The 16,308-nt window shown below is 45.6% G+C and overlaps 1 protein-coding gene across 10 annotated transcripts in view; it reads left to right on the top strand.

Annotated features, from left to right (window-relative positions):
• LOC137376267 (pleckstrin homology domain-containing family G member 1-like) overlaps nt 1-16,308 on the top strand; it is a 189,535-nt gene that overhangs the window by 21,293 nt on the left and 151,934 nt on the right. For 4 of the 10 annotated variants that reach the window (XM_068044472.1, XM_068044470.1, XM_068044476.1 and 1 more), the window contains exon 2: nt 11,123-11,311. The exons of 3 other annotated variants lie outside the window; for them this stretch is intronic. In XM_068044472.1, coding sequence (XP_067900573.1) covers nt 11,251-11,311 — 61 coding nt within the window. In that variant the 5' untranslated portion in view covers nt 11,123-11,250. Of the gene's footprint in view, nt 1-11,122; nt 11,323-16,308 lie in introns of those variants that run through there. 3 more of the 10 variants (XM_068044471.1, XM_068044477.1, XM_068044479.1) reach the window with 3 other exon arrangements.

Below are 16,308 nucleotides of genomic sequence, written 5' to 3'. Positions count from 1 at the left end.
GGCCCCGGCACACTGAGGGCCTCCTGCACAGGTGCAGGACCGTCCTCTGTCATTGGGGATGATCGAGGCGCTGGTGTCATTGGCAGAGGGGCTAAGAAGCTGCTGGTCACACCAGGAGCGTCCTGAGAGGAGCTCCCAGATGCAGGAGGCAGTCGCTCCTTCTCCCTTGCAAGGCACACTTGTACCTTCCTGCTGACCTGAGAGGGACGAGGACCTATTGGAGAGTCCAGGTGCCTCATCCACCTCTTGCGTTACCACTGCTGCATGGAGCTCATGGACAAGGCGAGGATATGCAGGTCTGCACACATCTCCGGCAGCCACTGAGTGGTCTGCTAGATCAGGCTCTCCATGACACTAGCTAATCTCTTGATGGTAGAAGCCATGCATGCACCAGTCAGGAGACATGGCAGCACAAGGTCTGGATGGACTCATCCATTGTTTACACTTGAATACGCACAGCCTCTGGCATCTCTGCCAGATGTTGGCTGACCTCTCGCTGCACTCCAGAGGCACATCATCAGCCTTGGGCTCAGCATAGACCTGGCCTCCCACAGTCCTCCGACTGTCAGTGGCCTCGGATATCATAGTCTCCGTCAGCTGCCCGGTCGCGTCTGTGATGTGCTCACCAGATTATGTGCCCGAATCTATACGCAAACGGATATCCACTGGGGTGAAGATATCTGCGCTGGTGGAGGGTGCAGGGGAATGATGTGGTGGTGCACATTTTGAGGCTCCCTCCTCCTCCGTAGAGGCAGCCAGGTGTCCCCTCAGTCTCTCCAGCTCTTTGTTGTTTTGACGAGCATGGTCTGCATGAGAGAACTGTTAGATTGAAGACTTATGGATTTCCCATCATAACATTCCAACCACCCCAACCGTGGAACTCCAGATATCCAGTGGTGGATACATGAGCACCTTGTTTATGCCACATATACCTCTGTGCCCCAGGGCATCCTCACTCACTCACTTGGGTTGGCACTCCTGTCTTGCCATCCGCTTTGGAACGACCACCTTCCTGCCCTGCCCTGCCCTGCCAGTTCAATTAAGGAACAGCACACCAGTCTTAGCCCACTCTTTTCGGTTGTATGGTGTCTTCTCCAGAAAATGCAAAGAGGTGCAATGTTATTCTACCAGCGGAGACCAGCACAACAGCTATGCTGGTGGTAGTCAAGTGGCCTATGATGGGGGCACATGAATGCCTCCTGCATACGGCCAGTCTCAAGGGACTTTGTGGGGGAATGCAATGGCAGATGGGCACCTGTCACTGAAGTGCAGCTATGCCTCAGGCAGCATTTCCTGCTGCCTTACCCCTTTACCTAGGGATGGGTGGTCATTCCCTCTCCACCAAATGCACCCTCTCATGCTGCCATACTTCAGGCCCAAAGGGTAGAAAGTATATGGAGCACTCACCTTAGCAGATCAGGTCATTGACCCACTTCCAGCACTGGATCCAGATCCTAGGCTGCTGACCTCCTCTGCTAACTCTGTCCAGGCTTGCTTGGTCAGCTGGGCCAGACTTCTCCTGATGCTGGAGAAGAGGACTTCCCTTCCCCTTGTAGCCTGGAGGAGAGTCTGGAGGGAAGCATCACTGAACCGTGAGACCAACTGGAGTCTTCCTTCTGCCATTCTGCCTATAGGCTTCCATTCAGCTCCTTGTTATCCACTTTGATAGAAAAAAAACAGAAGGACAGAATACTTCTTAAATGGTGAGTGGTTGGGAAGTGTTGATGTCCAAAAGGGCCTAGCTGTCCTTATTCATGAGTCGCTAAAAGTTAGCATGCAGGTGCAGCAAGCAATTAGGAAGGCAAATGGTATGTTAGCCTTCATTGCAAGGGGTTTTGAGTACAGGAGTAAAGAAGTCTTGCTGCAATTGTATAGAGCTTTGGTGAGACCACAGCTGGCATATTGTGTACAGTTTTGGTAGCCTCATCTAAGGAAGGATATGCTTACCATAAAGGGAGTGCAATTGAGGTTAACCAGACTAATCCCTGTGATGGCGGGATTGTCTTATGAGGAGAGATTGAGAAGACAGGGCCTATATTCGCTAAAATTTCGAAGAATGAGAGGTCATCTCATTGAACTTTACAAAATTCTTACAGGGTGTGATAGGGTGGAGGTAGATAGGATGTTTCCCCTGGCAGGTGAGTCTAGAACCAGGGGACACAGTCTCATTTAAGACTGAGATGAGGAGGAATTTCTTCACTCAAGAGGGTGGTGAATCTTTGGAATTCTCTATCCCAGAGGGCTGTGGAATTGAGCATGTTCAAGACAGAAATCAATAGATCCAGTGCTGGAAGGGATATGGGGACAACGCAGTAAAGTGGCAGTGAGGTAGATGATCAGCCATGGCCTACTTCTGTTCCTATGTTCCTATTGACAGAAAGCAGCAGTCAGGCAGAGGCTCCTTGGCAACAGGAAGCAGTCAGGCAGAGGCTCTTTCTGAGCAGGCAGCAGTAAATGCGGGGCTGGCAGCCCTTGAAGGATGGCGCCAACACCTGCCGCAGCATCACCTGCCACCTCTGCTCCCGCCTCTGTTCTCTCACCGGATGGCCCCCGCACCTCCCAACTCTTTTTATTGGCTGGCTGCCGCTTGATCGTATGTGGCTGGCCACTCATTGCCCCAACGGAAGTTGCACCCACTTCCTATCGGGACCTGCAGCCTCCAATAAAAATTCAGACCATGGTTCTTGTAGCAGGTGCCAGCCCTTTGGCCTCAGAAAATCCTCTCTGGGCTGACAAAGGCAACTGCTATGCCTTATAACTCTCATTCTAAGGTACCCTTGACGCCTTTGCAGGTGTAAAAGGCAAGAAACTGCAGTGTCACTGGTCGTCATTTTAATATAAGCAAATAAGCCTGCTTGGGATTCAGTGGGTTTTGGCATGAGCCAAAAAGCATAGGAGAAAGGAATTTGGGGGCATTGATTTTGGGGTTAGGAAAACTGGCTTCTTCCCATTTTGCTGCAAGAAACGAGATTGTCAACTGAAGACGCCATGGAGTTTCCAGGCCTTCGTCTTGCATCTTCACCTTCAGAACACCAGTTTATATTTTCTGTCATGAGTGGTTGATTCTCTAACCTGTTAAAAGTCCCTCTTGCGTGTCTTGGAAGTATGTGAAATACTTGTAGATAATGCTGCATGTGTTGTTTCACAGTTGGTTTCCTGTTGATAACAGGAACACTGACTCGAGTGTCTTTTGGACGGAGAGTAATCTTCTGCCTGTCAACTGACATTTCCTAAAGCAATAATTTTTTCTCTCAACTTGCTGGAGAAACAAAAGATTTCATCAAGGCTGGTTAGGAAGCCTGTGCCTTTGAATAATTAACAATCATTGACCAAACAGTTGAGAACCTTACCATGAGACAAGGTTGAGAGTCCTCAAGCTTGTCTGGTCACCGGGTGTATGTGTAAATTTCCTTCTGATTGGTATCAAGTACAGTTGGCCTTCCTAGTCAACAGTTGGTGGGCATCCGTGAATAAAGCAGTTCCTGTTCTCCTCTCCAGTTTTCTTCCTTTCCCCCCATCCTGCCCTCCTCTCACAAGGTGCTGAGTCTTGCCAGGCTGCAGTTCCATAGTTGCAGGTTGTACTCTAAGTAGTCATTCTCCATGTGTGAACCTGGGAGGGGTGATTTTCCTCTTTGCTGTGCCTAAGAAACACTCAGGGGCAAAGGGGTGCCAAAGATGCTTTCGATCATCACTCACAGTATGCTAGAATCATACAGCATAGAAGGCCATTTGGCCCATCTTACCTGTGCCAGCCCTTTGACAGAGCTATTCAATTAGGCCCTGCCCCTGCTCTTTCTCCACAGCTCTGGACATTTTTCCTTTTCTGGTATTTATCCAATTCCCTTTTGAAAGTTACTATTGATATGGCTTCCACTACCCTTTCAGGCAGAGTACTCCAGATTACAAAAACTCACTGCGTTAAAAAAAATTCTGCTTATCTTCCCGCTGGTTCTTTTGCCAATTACTTTACATCTGTGTCCTCTGGCTACCAACCATCCCACTGCCAGTGGAAACTGCAGCTCCCTACTTACTCTGTCAAAACCCCCATCCTGGAGAATCCCAGATGGGGAGTAACTAGGCCTACAATGAATACAGGCCCAGCATTAGTCTTGAAACAAGGTGGGCCTCACATCTAACTTTCTGCAATATGCATGGGGACCAAATGCAGGAGTGCCCCAGTACCCTCCACAGAGCATAGGGTCCAAAGAGAAAACTGGGAGTAACCTGAAAATGGAGACTGACTGCAACATGAATGTTCTTCTTTCCACAACATTTTCTTTGAGACTCAAAGCCTTCTGTTCTCCAACAACAGCCAGAAGGCCCCACAGTTGACAGCCAGCAGTGTAGCTGCAGGACTTGGGGTTTCTGCACCCCCATCTCACCCCACCTCCGTCCCAGTGCTTGGCCCTGTCAGGCAGCAGGCCAGCACGGAGGGAGTGGAAAGGGACAAGCCCAACCCATGCTCAAATTCTGGGTCAGGAAGGCCTCCTGAACCCAGCATCATGCACATGCATCACTTCTTTGCCACTCAATGGGGCCGAGGGAAAGGAAAGCCTGCCTTACAATGTCTACAGGCTATGATTTGGATATGGGGCTAGAGAAAGTGTCCAACTTTACAGATGATACTAAGATTGAAGGCATAGTTGTAATTCTGAGGATCAGAAGAAGCTGCAAGGGGATAAGATTGATAAGATGCTGGAATGGGCCAAAAGGTGGCAGATGGAATTCAATGTCAGGAAGTGTGAGGCGATGCATTTTGGTAAAGAAAAAGCAAGAGTTATAGTGTCAATGGTGGAAGGCTGAGTGATGTGGAAGAACAGAGGGATTTAGGGTTCAGGCTTACAAGGCATTAATAGATTAGGGACATAGAAATATTGGGTTGTATGGCAAGGGTCTAGAATGTAAAAGTTGAGATGTAATGGTGAATCTGTCATGTTAGGCCCCCACCTGTCAATAATGAGGCGCATTGATTTTGTCATGAACATTGATTTTAAACTGTTATTGGAGTGAAGCAAGGACTTGTTAAACAGATGAGCCATGGCTGGAAAAGACATTTGCATATTAACAGACAGTGTTTGGAAGGACAAAGCAGCCATTCCCTGACATTCAACCCACAATGGGCTTTTGATCACCAGACATTGAAGGTGGGGGAGCTCGCATTCCAGGTTGACTGCTAAGATGGCCGAATACACAAATGGACATGGTCAAACGAGCTAGTCACATGACTAACCTGCTGGGCAACCTGAGTTTTTTGAATTTGTACAAATAGTTTGGGCAGAGTGTCTGTTTGCTCCTGGACTGAGAAAATTTCTCTCCTGTCTGCTCCCATCTCTTTCTCACAAGCCTCTGAATCCACTGAAGACACATGAACCCCAAGAGATAAAAGTCTGCTGCAGCAAACAAGGTTTAAGAAGAATACTGGGCCCCCACAAAAAGCAAGATCTATCTACAATCAAGGACTCTACAGTGAACTCGAAGAACCATAACAAAAACTCTTCAGATATTGCCTCAAACCTTTCCACTTTATTTTTCTTCTGCTCTTTTCTGTCTCTATTTGCATGTATAGCGTTTGTATGCTAGCGTGGGCGCGTTGTGTATCCATAGGCATCAACCAAATTAGAGTTTAAGTTTAATAAATTTCAACTTATCTTTTTAAATCTAAGAAAGCCTGTTTCCGCTGGTTTCTTTGCCTTATAATGGGAAAGCGGTGAACAAGGATTCACCAAGGGGGAGCTCAAAGCACAGTGTGTTTAAAAATAAAACCCTGTTACAGTGAGACCAGATGTTGGCTGAAAGGGAACCCTAGACCTCTTTCTCACCTGGTCGTAACACTATATAAAACTGTTGAAGTATTTTATGCAGTTGTGGGTTCCACAATATAAGAAGGATGTTGATGCAATAGAGCAGGTACAGCATTGATTTACTGGGATGTTTCTAAATATGGGGAAAACTGGAAAATTGAGACTGTTTTCATTAGAACTAAGATTATGAGGTGATTTGATAAAGGTGTTTGAAATTATGAAGGGATGGAACAGCGTAGATAGAAACTGGCCGTTTACAGTGTTTGAGGGATCTAGAATGATGGGAGACAGATCAAAGAATCAAGGTAAGAGATTTAACACAGAGAGCAGTTGAAATTGTTTTAAAGAGGGTTGTGAGGCTGTGACATGCACTACCAGAGTTAGTGATTGAAACAGAGATCATGTCAACATTTTAGAATAGGTTAGCTGGTTGAAGGAAAGGGGGATAAAGGCACATGAGAACAGGACGGGGTGTACGGGATTAGGATACTGCTCACGTTGAGGATAAATACCAACACTGATTGGCCTGTTTCCCAGTTGTAATGTTTGTGGAATTCTGTGCATCATTCAATACACAGTTTACTGCAAACAGACCAGTTGGTTTCCCCAGATCATGTGACCTCTGAAAGGCACATGAAATAAGTGAACAGTTTCTTGGTCAAAGGAGTTAAGGTTCATTATAACAATTGCTGTGCAACCTTTAACAGAGAAAGGGAATTGTAACAGCATGTATTAGCTAATAAGCATAACCAATTTTCACTGGTACTACCGAGCTGTCTACGTGTTTGCTAACATGTCCAGATAGTGGTTCTTTTGCATATATTTAAAACTATTCAGATATCCCAGGTCCATATATGCTGTGCCTTTTGCAGTAATATTCATCTTTGTGCTGTTCTTTAAGTCATGCAACCTCTTATTGTAAAATAACATTGACTCTATCGCACAGAAAGAGGTCATTCGGTCCAACTGGTCTATACAGGTGTTTATACTCCACACTAGCCTCCTCCCTCTTCTCACCCTGTCCTGTATGCCTCTACTCCCTTCTTCCTCATGCATGCATTAAACCTCCCTCAAATGCCTCAATGCTCTTTGCCTCAATCACTGCAAATGGCAGCGAGTTCCACATTTGCACCGCTTTCTGTGGAATAAAATTCCTCCAAAATTCATTATTTGATCTGTTAGTGGCCATGTTATATTTATGCCCCTTGTTCTGGACTCTGCCTCAAGATTAAACAGTTGAAGCTCTTCATAATTTTGAAGTCTTCTATCTCTCGTCTTTTTCAGACAAATCTTTCCTGATAGTTGCATCCTCTCAATTTTGGAAACCGCCTTGTAAATCTCTTCTGCTTTTGCTTTCCAATGCTTCAATATCTTTTTTATAGTTGATCTCTCACCAAGTCTATTGACAGCACAGTTATTCCTTCAAGCCGTATTGTCTTCCAGTAATGATGCCATGAAACTATTGTGACGGAAACCACACCGGCCAAATGGAAACATATTAATTTTGTCATATGGAACACGACTTGAACTTTTTACTGGACATTGAACATAACTTGTTTAAAAGGACCGCAGAGCTGAACAGCTAAAACATGGCTGCATATTTGCATTCTGAGAGACAGTTGCTTAGAGAGACAATGGGAGTGCTCACTGATTCAATTAGCAAGATGGGTTTTGTCGAAAGTGGTGATCAAAAGACATTGAGAGCCACTGACTTTGTAAGAGACAAACCTCCACACCCGCCCCCCCTCCACTGAGTGTGACTGTAGAACTTTTGAAATCAACAATCCTCGCAGATTATGCTGTTTCTAACAAAGAGCAGGTCACATGACTTACCTGCGGGCCAGACTGAGAATTGAATGAATTGTGCCTCACAGAAAGGTTTGGGGCAGACTGCAATTTGAAGACAAAAGAGAAGGAAGCTATCTCCCTGTCTCTCTCTCTCTCTCTCTCAAGCAAAGTTCCAGGGGTGCATGGAAGCAATTTATGGCTCAAGACAGAGGGCCTCTTCAGCCTTCTAGTACCAGAGAAGCAAGTTTGAAAGTGTGCACTGGGTCCCAGCAAGAACTACAATTCCAACCAAAGACTTCACAGCAAAACTAAAGACAATAACTGAATTCCATCTACTACTCCAAATGCTCCCCCTTTAATTCTTTCTCCTCCTCTGTATCTATTTGTGTGTGTGTTTCTCTCATATGCATGCTAGTGTGGTTGCGTTGCGTACTTTTAATAATTTTAACTGAGAGTGATGAGGTTAATAAACTTACACCTTTCTTGTTTAAACCTAAGAAAGCCTGTCTGATTGGTTCATTTACAATTACAATTAGAGAGCAATGTGTAAGGAATCACTGAGGTGAAGCTAAAACACTGTGTTTTTAAAAGTTAAACCCTGTTATGGCCAAACCAGGAAACGGGCCAGAGGGGAGCCTGAGACCCCTTCCTCACCCAGTCGTAACATTATCATCAATCGTTGTAAAAACCCATCTGGTTCATGAATGTCCTTTAGGGAAGGAAATCTGCTGTCCTTACTTGGTCTGGCATACATGTGACTCCAGACCCACAGCAATGCAGTTGATCTTAAATGCCCTGTGAGATGGCCTTGCAAGCCAATCAGTTGTCAAGGGAAATTAGGGATGAGCAACAAATGCTGACCTTGCCAGTGATGCCCACATCCCATGAAAGGATTTAAAAAAAAAGGTACCAGATTGACCTGTCACCAACTTCTCAATCCAGATGTCTGTGTGAAGGATTTTAACAAAGATGTGCCTTCCATGTGGTTGACTCCCCATGCAGAGGTGCTGCACTTTTCCCTTTTCCACGAATTCGCCTCACAATTTGGATCTCATGATAGGCACAAGAGCATCTTCAATTGCATGAAGGAAAACCATCTGGGCACATGTTTTGTGCACCAGAAGCTTAACCTACATTGATATCTTTGTTTGTTGAAGACAGGAATGTCCAACACCCTCACCCAGCCCACCCCAGCTGCATCCAAACAACAGTTGGCATTCGCTTTTTTTCCAAAAATGTACTTTATTCATAAAAAATTTGCAAGAACTACATAACAGTTCAAAACAGTTCAAATTTCACATTTCGGAAAGTACAATAGAAATCCGATTCCTTCAATACAGAACATGAGCTGCCTCACAACTCTTGCCATTCCATTTTATATGCAATGTATATTTGCATTACATGGCAAAAACATTTGCAAAAGCATACAGCCCGAGGGGTTTTACACAGGTTCTAGCTCCTTGGTATACTATGGCAGGAGGACCTTACACTGTGGTCTTTCCCCATTGAGCCTTTGTGGCAGCTGCCCCAAGCTTTAGTGCGTCCCTCAGCACGTAGTCCTGAACCTTGGAATGTGCCAGTCTGCAACACTCGGTCGTGGACGACTCTTTGCGCTGGAAGACCAGCAAGTTTCGGCCAGACAAAAGAGTGTCCTTCACCGAATTGATGGTCCTCCAGCAGCAGTTGATGTTTATCTCGGTGTGCGTCCCTGGGAACAGCCCATAGAGCACAGACTCCTGTGTTACAGAGCTGCTTGGGATGAACCTCGACAAAAAATCACTGCATCTCTTTCCACATCTGCTTTGCAAAGGCACATTCCAGAAGGAGGTGGGCAACAGTCTCTTCCCCACCACAGCCACCTCGAGGGCAGCGTGCGAAGGGGGGGTGAGACTCCAGGTGTGCAGGAAGGGCCCTTCTCACCACCAGTCACGCTACGTCTTGGTGCTTGTTTGAAAGTTCTGGTGATGAGGCATTCTGCCAAAAGACTTTGGCAGTCTACTCAGGGAACCATCTGACAGGATCCACCATCTCCTTTTCCCGTAGGGCCTTGAGGACATTCCGTGCAGACCACTGCCTGATGGATTGGTGGTCAAAGGTGTTTTTCTGCACAGACTTTTCGACGAAGGATAGGTGGTACAGCACGGTCCAACTGGATGGAGCATTCCGCGGCAATGTGGCCAGACCCACTCTTCGTAACACCGGGCACAGATAGAACCTCAGCACGTAGTGACGCTTGGTGTTTGCGTACTGGGGCTCTATGCACAGCTTGATGCAGCGCATCAGGATGAGGGTAACGCTGGATATGTTTTTTTCTCTCTTTATCCAGAGGTTTGAACGTCGTATCCCTCCGGACCCGGTCCATTTTTGCATCTCCAGATAAAGTGGAAAATGGCTCGGGTGACTGCCACAGTGCAGGAGTGGGGTATGGGCCAGACCTGCGCCACATACAGCAACAATGTGATCGACTCGCACCTGAAGCTCAGGTTCTTCCCCACAATGGAGAGAGATCGCTGCTCCCACATGCTCAGTTTATGGTGTACCCTGGCTACTCGCTCCTTCCTGGTTTTGGCGCACGCCCCAGCCCTTCCGAACGCTAGCCTGGCTGCTTCCCTGTGTGAACTCTTTCACTGGGGAGGTGCCTGCTTGGTTTATGTAAGTTGTGAGCTAGCTGACAGCAAATACTGACCTGCTATTTGATTTTTTAAAAGTTATTTATTGACATTTTATTATTCGTTTAACACTGTAGCACTTCGTGTTTGCTTGGGGAGGGATGAAATACTTCTCAAAAATGCCAGTCTTTTGGAAGTTTACCCAGATAATTTGCATACTTGTTTGCAATGCATTCCATTAGGTTTGGCTGCTTTCTGAGTGATTTCCATAGCCTTCTCATCCTTCTTGGACCAAGGTATTTTTTTGTCTAGGTTCTTTCTTTTAAATAAAATTCTTCTTACAAATTTACCTCCTGGCAAGAGTTTCCTGCGCCTATTTACATCTGGCGCCTTGTACCCTTGGCAACGCATCTGTACTCCAACCCTGAAGTTATATAAAATAATTTCAGGTCCAGCTGTGTTTGAGTGAAGGTATTTTTTTTCCAACCAGCTCCTCCAAAGTTTGAAGAACAAAAAAAAGCCAAACAAACTAAAGAAAAAGTTGAATGTTAGGGTATGAACTGACTGTGTGATCAGTACAAGTTGACAATTAGTGTCGTAACATACGGTTTCCAGTATCTTGAGATGCAGCCGCTGACAGCCTGTGATAATGAATAGGTGTTCTGTTCAGATTAGCATGCTAGTTGAAACATTTCCCGCAGTCTTTAGGTGCTCGTTCACTCATTACTGGCGGAGCCAAGAACAGCAACTGGACTGTTCGCTGCCTCATCCAAAGTGGCAAAAGTCGAATTTTTGCGAAGTGAAAAAAAATCTGAACATCTGGTTTCCGTCTGCTGCCAAGAAAAGGAAGGAAGAGGGGGGTGGGGAAGGGAGAGAAGCTTGTTAAACTATACAAGTTGACTTATTGAATTGTTTTACACGAAGGGAGAAGAAGACAAAGAGACCTTCTCCAAGCTTGTAAGGAGACTTGTCCAATTGAACGATGATGATGTGTAGCAGAGTGATTAGGTACGAGGATTCGGATAGAAGCTGAATAGAGGTCACCCCGTTAAATGTCTGGGTCTGCTGGACTTTCCGAAATAGATACATGCTCGAGTCGCCCTTCTGGTACTGGTACGTGCACTGTGAGTGACGATATGTTTATGTTTTTAGTTATTTTGGGAGTACTGAACTGGTCTGATTTGAAGCCTATAAGACTGAGACTCTTAATCAGGTTGAAACACTTCATTTCCTACTGAGACCATTGAAACAGTTGTGGGAATACTGAAGTTGCAAAACTGAAACAAACCGCGACGTGATGGATTAACAGGCAAATCATGTTTGACTTTGTTCCATAAGTGAAGAGAAGGCCATTAAAACAATGCTCTATATAGAAATAGGAGTAGGCCATTCAGCCCCTCGAGCCTTTTCCACCGTTTAATGAAATCATGGCTGAGCTGCACTTCAACTCTATTTATCCACCTTGGTTTCATAACCCTTAATATGCTTAACAAAAATCTATTGATTTCAATATAGAAATTTTCAGTTGAATGAGCCTCTACAACATTTTTTGGGGAGTGAGTTCCAGATTTCCACTACCCTTTGTGCAAATAAGTGCTTCCTAACATCACCCTGAAATGGCCGAGCTATAATGTCAAAGTTATGCCCCCTTGTCCTGGATTCCCCACCAGAGGGAAATACCCTATCAACTACTTTAATCATCTTGAACATCTCAATTACATCACCTTTTAACTTGTTATACTCAAGGGAATACAAGCCTAGACTATGCAACCTGTCCTCATAATTGAACACTACAATTGTATAACGCTCTAGTTCGACCCTATTTAGAGTACTTCATTCAGTTCAGGGCACCACACCTCAGGAAGAATATATTTGCCTTGGAGGGGGTGCAGTGCAGATTCATCAGAATGATGCGGAGTCGAAAAGTGTTTAACTCTATTTAACAAGCCACGCAATTATTTGCAAAAGCTTTAAAAAAAACGTGGAAGCAACATGTGGAGTCTGTGCACGGAATATGTCTGCTTCACTTTAAACAGGATGGAAATGCTTTTGGTTTAATGAGTTGTTGCACTCTTGCCTCTGAGTCAGAAGGTTGTGGGTTCAAGTCTCACTCCAGAGACTTGAACACACAATCCAGGCTGACATCTGAAGTGCAGTGCTGAGAGTGTGCTGCACTGTAGGACGTGCAGCCTTTCGGATGAGATGTTAAACTGAGGCCCTGGCTGCCCTCTCAGTTGGATGTGAAAGATCCCACGGCACTATTCGAAGGAAAGCAGGGGAGTTCTTCCCAGTGTACAGACCAAGACTTATTCCTCAACCAACATTACTAAAATAGAGCAACTAGATACTCATCTAACCTGCTGTTTATGGGACTTTGCAACTTGACTGTTGTTCTTGCTAATACAACAGTAAATTCACTTCAAAGGTAATTCACTGATCATTTTGAAAAGTCCTGAAGGATTGAAAAAGAAGATAAAAGAACTTGAATTTCTATAGTGTCTTTCATGATTTCAGGACGTCCCAATAGCGCTTAAAAATGATGCACTTTTTAAATGTAGTCACTATTGTAAGGTAAAAAAATCCAGCAGCCAATTTGCACACAGTAAGGTCCTACAAACAGCAATGAGATCAATGACCAGGTAATCTGTTTTAGTGATGTTGGTTACTACACAGAGTGATCCTTTCACAATTCTTTGCGGGGTCAGCTTATTAGTGGTTCTATGCTACAAAACATTTGAAAAACCAGGAGTACTACTCTGAGCATGCTTTGAAATCGAATGCCAAGTCTGGCTGAAGATTGCAGCAGGGGCTGGGGTGTGGCAAGTCATTAAGAAAGTGCTGAGCTCGGTTGACTGTTCATTAGCTGCACTGGATGGATCGTGTGCAATGTGCCATGTTTAAAGAAATGATTTTCACTGGAGTTTCAGATAGGATCAGCTGTAGAAGGGTCAAGGGTAGAGTATGGAAGCAGAAAGGAAGAGCTCAGAATTTCACCGTGACTCATTTGAAAACCCTTCTGCAAGGAATTGGGCATAAAAGGAGATACTGCTAGGCCTCCATGGGAAGGAAGCTGCAAAAACAATCACATAGCAGTACACACACAGGAGTAACCCATTCAGCCTCTCGAGCCTGTTCCACTTCTCATAGTGCATCTGTACCTCAGGTCTGTTTACCTGCCTTTGCTCCATATCCGTTTGGAGGGAGGGGGCATCAAAAAGGTGAGAGGTGAAGGCAAATCTCGCCCCTGCTCCTTGTCCAAATATTTTAAATCTGTGCCCTATGGTTACAACCCATCTGCAAGTGGAAACAGTTTCTCCTCATTTACTCTAGCAAAACCCTTCATAATTTTAAATCAAATTTTCCCCTTACCTTCTCAATCCCAGGACAATCCCAGCTTCTCTAGTCTCTCACATAACTAAAGTTCCTGGTAACATTCTAGTAAATCTCCCCTGCACTCTTTCCAAGGCCTTCACTTGTTTCCTAAAATATGGTGCTCAGAATTGGACACAGTACTCCAGCTGAGGCCTAACCAGTGACTATTAAGGTTCGCCACAACTTTGTTGCTTTCGTACTCCATGTCTTTTATACCGTATGTGTTATGCACTAAACCTCTTGCAATTATTTCAAAGACTTTCCCTACAACAGATGTTAAATTTACTGGTCTGTATATATGACCTTGTCCCTGTTCCAGATATCGCCTTACGAGTAAAGGATTTCGCAAGGTTTATATATCAAAAATTTTCAAATTGTTGATTAAAAATGTTATGACTGAAGAAAGAACACTGGAGAGTCATATAACAAAATTATGAGAGGTTTTATTTGGTAAATAAGAAACATTTTTAACTGATTGGAGAGTTGGTCACCTGGGACACTCTTAAATGCCCTCGGAAATGGTCTAGCAAGCCACTCAGTTGGGTCAAACCACTATAAAGTCTAAGAAAAGGAATGAAACCAGATGGACCACCAGGCATCGATCTAGGCACCAGAAACAACAACGGCAAACCCTGCCCTGTCGACCCTGCAAAGTCCTCCTTACTAACACCTATGGGCGTGTGCCAAAATTGGGAGAGCTGCCCCACAAACTAGTCAAGCAACAGTCTGACATAGTCATACTCACAGAATCATACCTTGCAGACAATGCACCAAACACCACCATCACCATCCCTGGGTATGTCCTGTCCCTTCAGCAGGACAGACCCGGCAGAGGTGGCGGCACAGTGTTATACAGTCGGAAGGGAGTTGCCCTGGGGGTCCTCAACATTGACTCTGGACCCCATGAAGTTTCATGGCTTCAGGTCAAACATAAGCAAGGAAACCTCCTGCTGATAACCACCTACCGCTCCCCACCCCTCAGCTGATGAATCAGTACTTCTCCATGTTGAAAACCAATTGGAGGAAGCACTGAGGGTAGCAAAGGCACAAAATGTACTCTGAGTGGTGGACTTCAATGTTCATCACCAAGAGTGGCTCGGTAGCACCACTACTAACCAAGCTGGCTAAGTCCTAAAGGATGTAGCTGCTAGACTGGGTCTGCGGCAGGTGGTGAGGGAGCGAACAAGAGGGAAAAACCTACTTGACCTTGTCCTCACCAATCTACCTGTCGCTGTTACATCTGTCCATGACTGTTATTGGTAGGAGTGACCACCGCACAGATCTTGTGGAGACGAAGTTCCGTCACCACACTGAGGGTATCCTCCATTGTGTTGTGTGGCACTATCACTGTGCTAAGTGGGATAGATTTCGAACAGATATAGCAACTCAAAACTGAGCATCCATGAGGCGCTGTGAGCCATCAGCAGCAGCAGAATTGTATTCAAGCACAATCTGTAACCTCATGGCCTGGCCTATCCCCCACTCTAACCATTACCATCAAGCCGGGGATTAACCCTAAATCAATGAAGAGTGCAGGAGGGCATATCAGGAGCACCAAAAGGCATACCTTAAAATGAGGTGTCATCTTGATGAAGCTACTACACATGCATGCCAAACAGCAGAAGCAGCATGCAATAGACAGGGCTAAGCAATTCCACAATCGACGGATCAGATCTAAGCTCTGCAGTCCTGCCACATCCAGTCGTGAATGGTGGTGGACAATTAAACATCTGACAGGAGGAGGAGGCTCCACAAATATCTCATCTGCAACGATGGGGGAGCCCAGCATATCAGTGCAAATGACAAGGCTGAAGCATTTGCATCCATCTTCAGCCAGAAGTACAGAGTGGATGATCCATCTCGGCCTCCTCCTGAGGTCCCCAGCATCACAGATGCCATTCTTCAGCCAATCCGATTCACTCCACCTGATATCAAGAAACGACTGAAGGCACTGGATACTGCAAAGGCTATGGGCTCTGACAGCATTCTGGCAATAGTACTGAAGACTTGTGCTCCAGAACTAGGCCGTGCCCCTAGCCAAGCTGTTCCAATACAGCTACAACACTGGCATCTACCCGACAATGTGGAAAATTGCCCAGGTAGGTCCTGTACACAAATCCAACCTGGCCAATTACCACCCTATCAGTCTACTCTCAATCATCAGCAAAGTGCTGGAAGGGGTCATTGACAGTGCCATCTAACGGCACTTACTCAGCAATAACCTGCTCATTGACGTCAGTTTGGGTTTCGTCAGGGCCATTCAGCTCCTGACCTCATTACAGCCTTGGACCAAACGTGGACAAAAGAGCTGAACTCCAGAGTTGAGGTGAGAATGACTGCCTTTGACATCAGGGCAACATTTGACCGAGTATGGCATCAAGGAGGCCTAGCAAAACTGGAGTCAATGGGAATCAGGGTAAACTCTCCACAAGTTGGAGTCATATCTAGCAGAAAGGAAGATGGTTGTGGTTGTTGGAGGTCTATCATCTCAGTCCAGGACATCACTGCAGGAGTTCCTCAGGGTAGTGTCCTAGGCCCAACCGTCTTCAGCTACTACATTGAGGACATTCCCTCCATCATAGGTCCAGAAGTGGGGATATTCGCTGATGATTGTACAATGTTCAGCACCATTCACAGCTCCTCAGATACTGAAGCAGTCCATGTCCATATGTAGCAAGACCTGGACAATATCCAGGTCTTGGGCTGATAAGTGGCAAGTAACATTCGCGCCACACACA

The sequence above is a fragment of the Heterodontus francisci genome, chromosome 13 (assembly GCF_036365525.1).
Source record: "Heterodontus francisci isolate sHetFra1 chromosome 13, sHetFra1.hap1, whole genome shotgun sequence".
NCBI classification, from domain to species: Eukaryota; Metazoa; Chordata; class Chondrichthyes; order Heterodontiformes; family Heterodontidae; genus Heterodontus; species Heterodontus francisci.
Note: the sequence above shows the minus strand (reverse complement) of the source record. Positions and strands in the feature narration are given on the sequence as shown.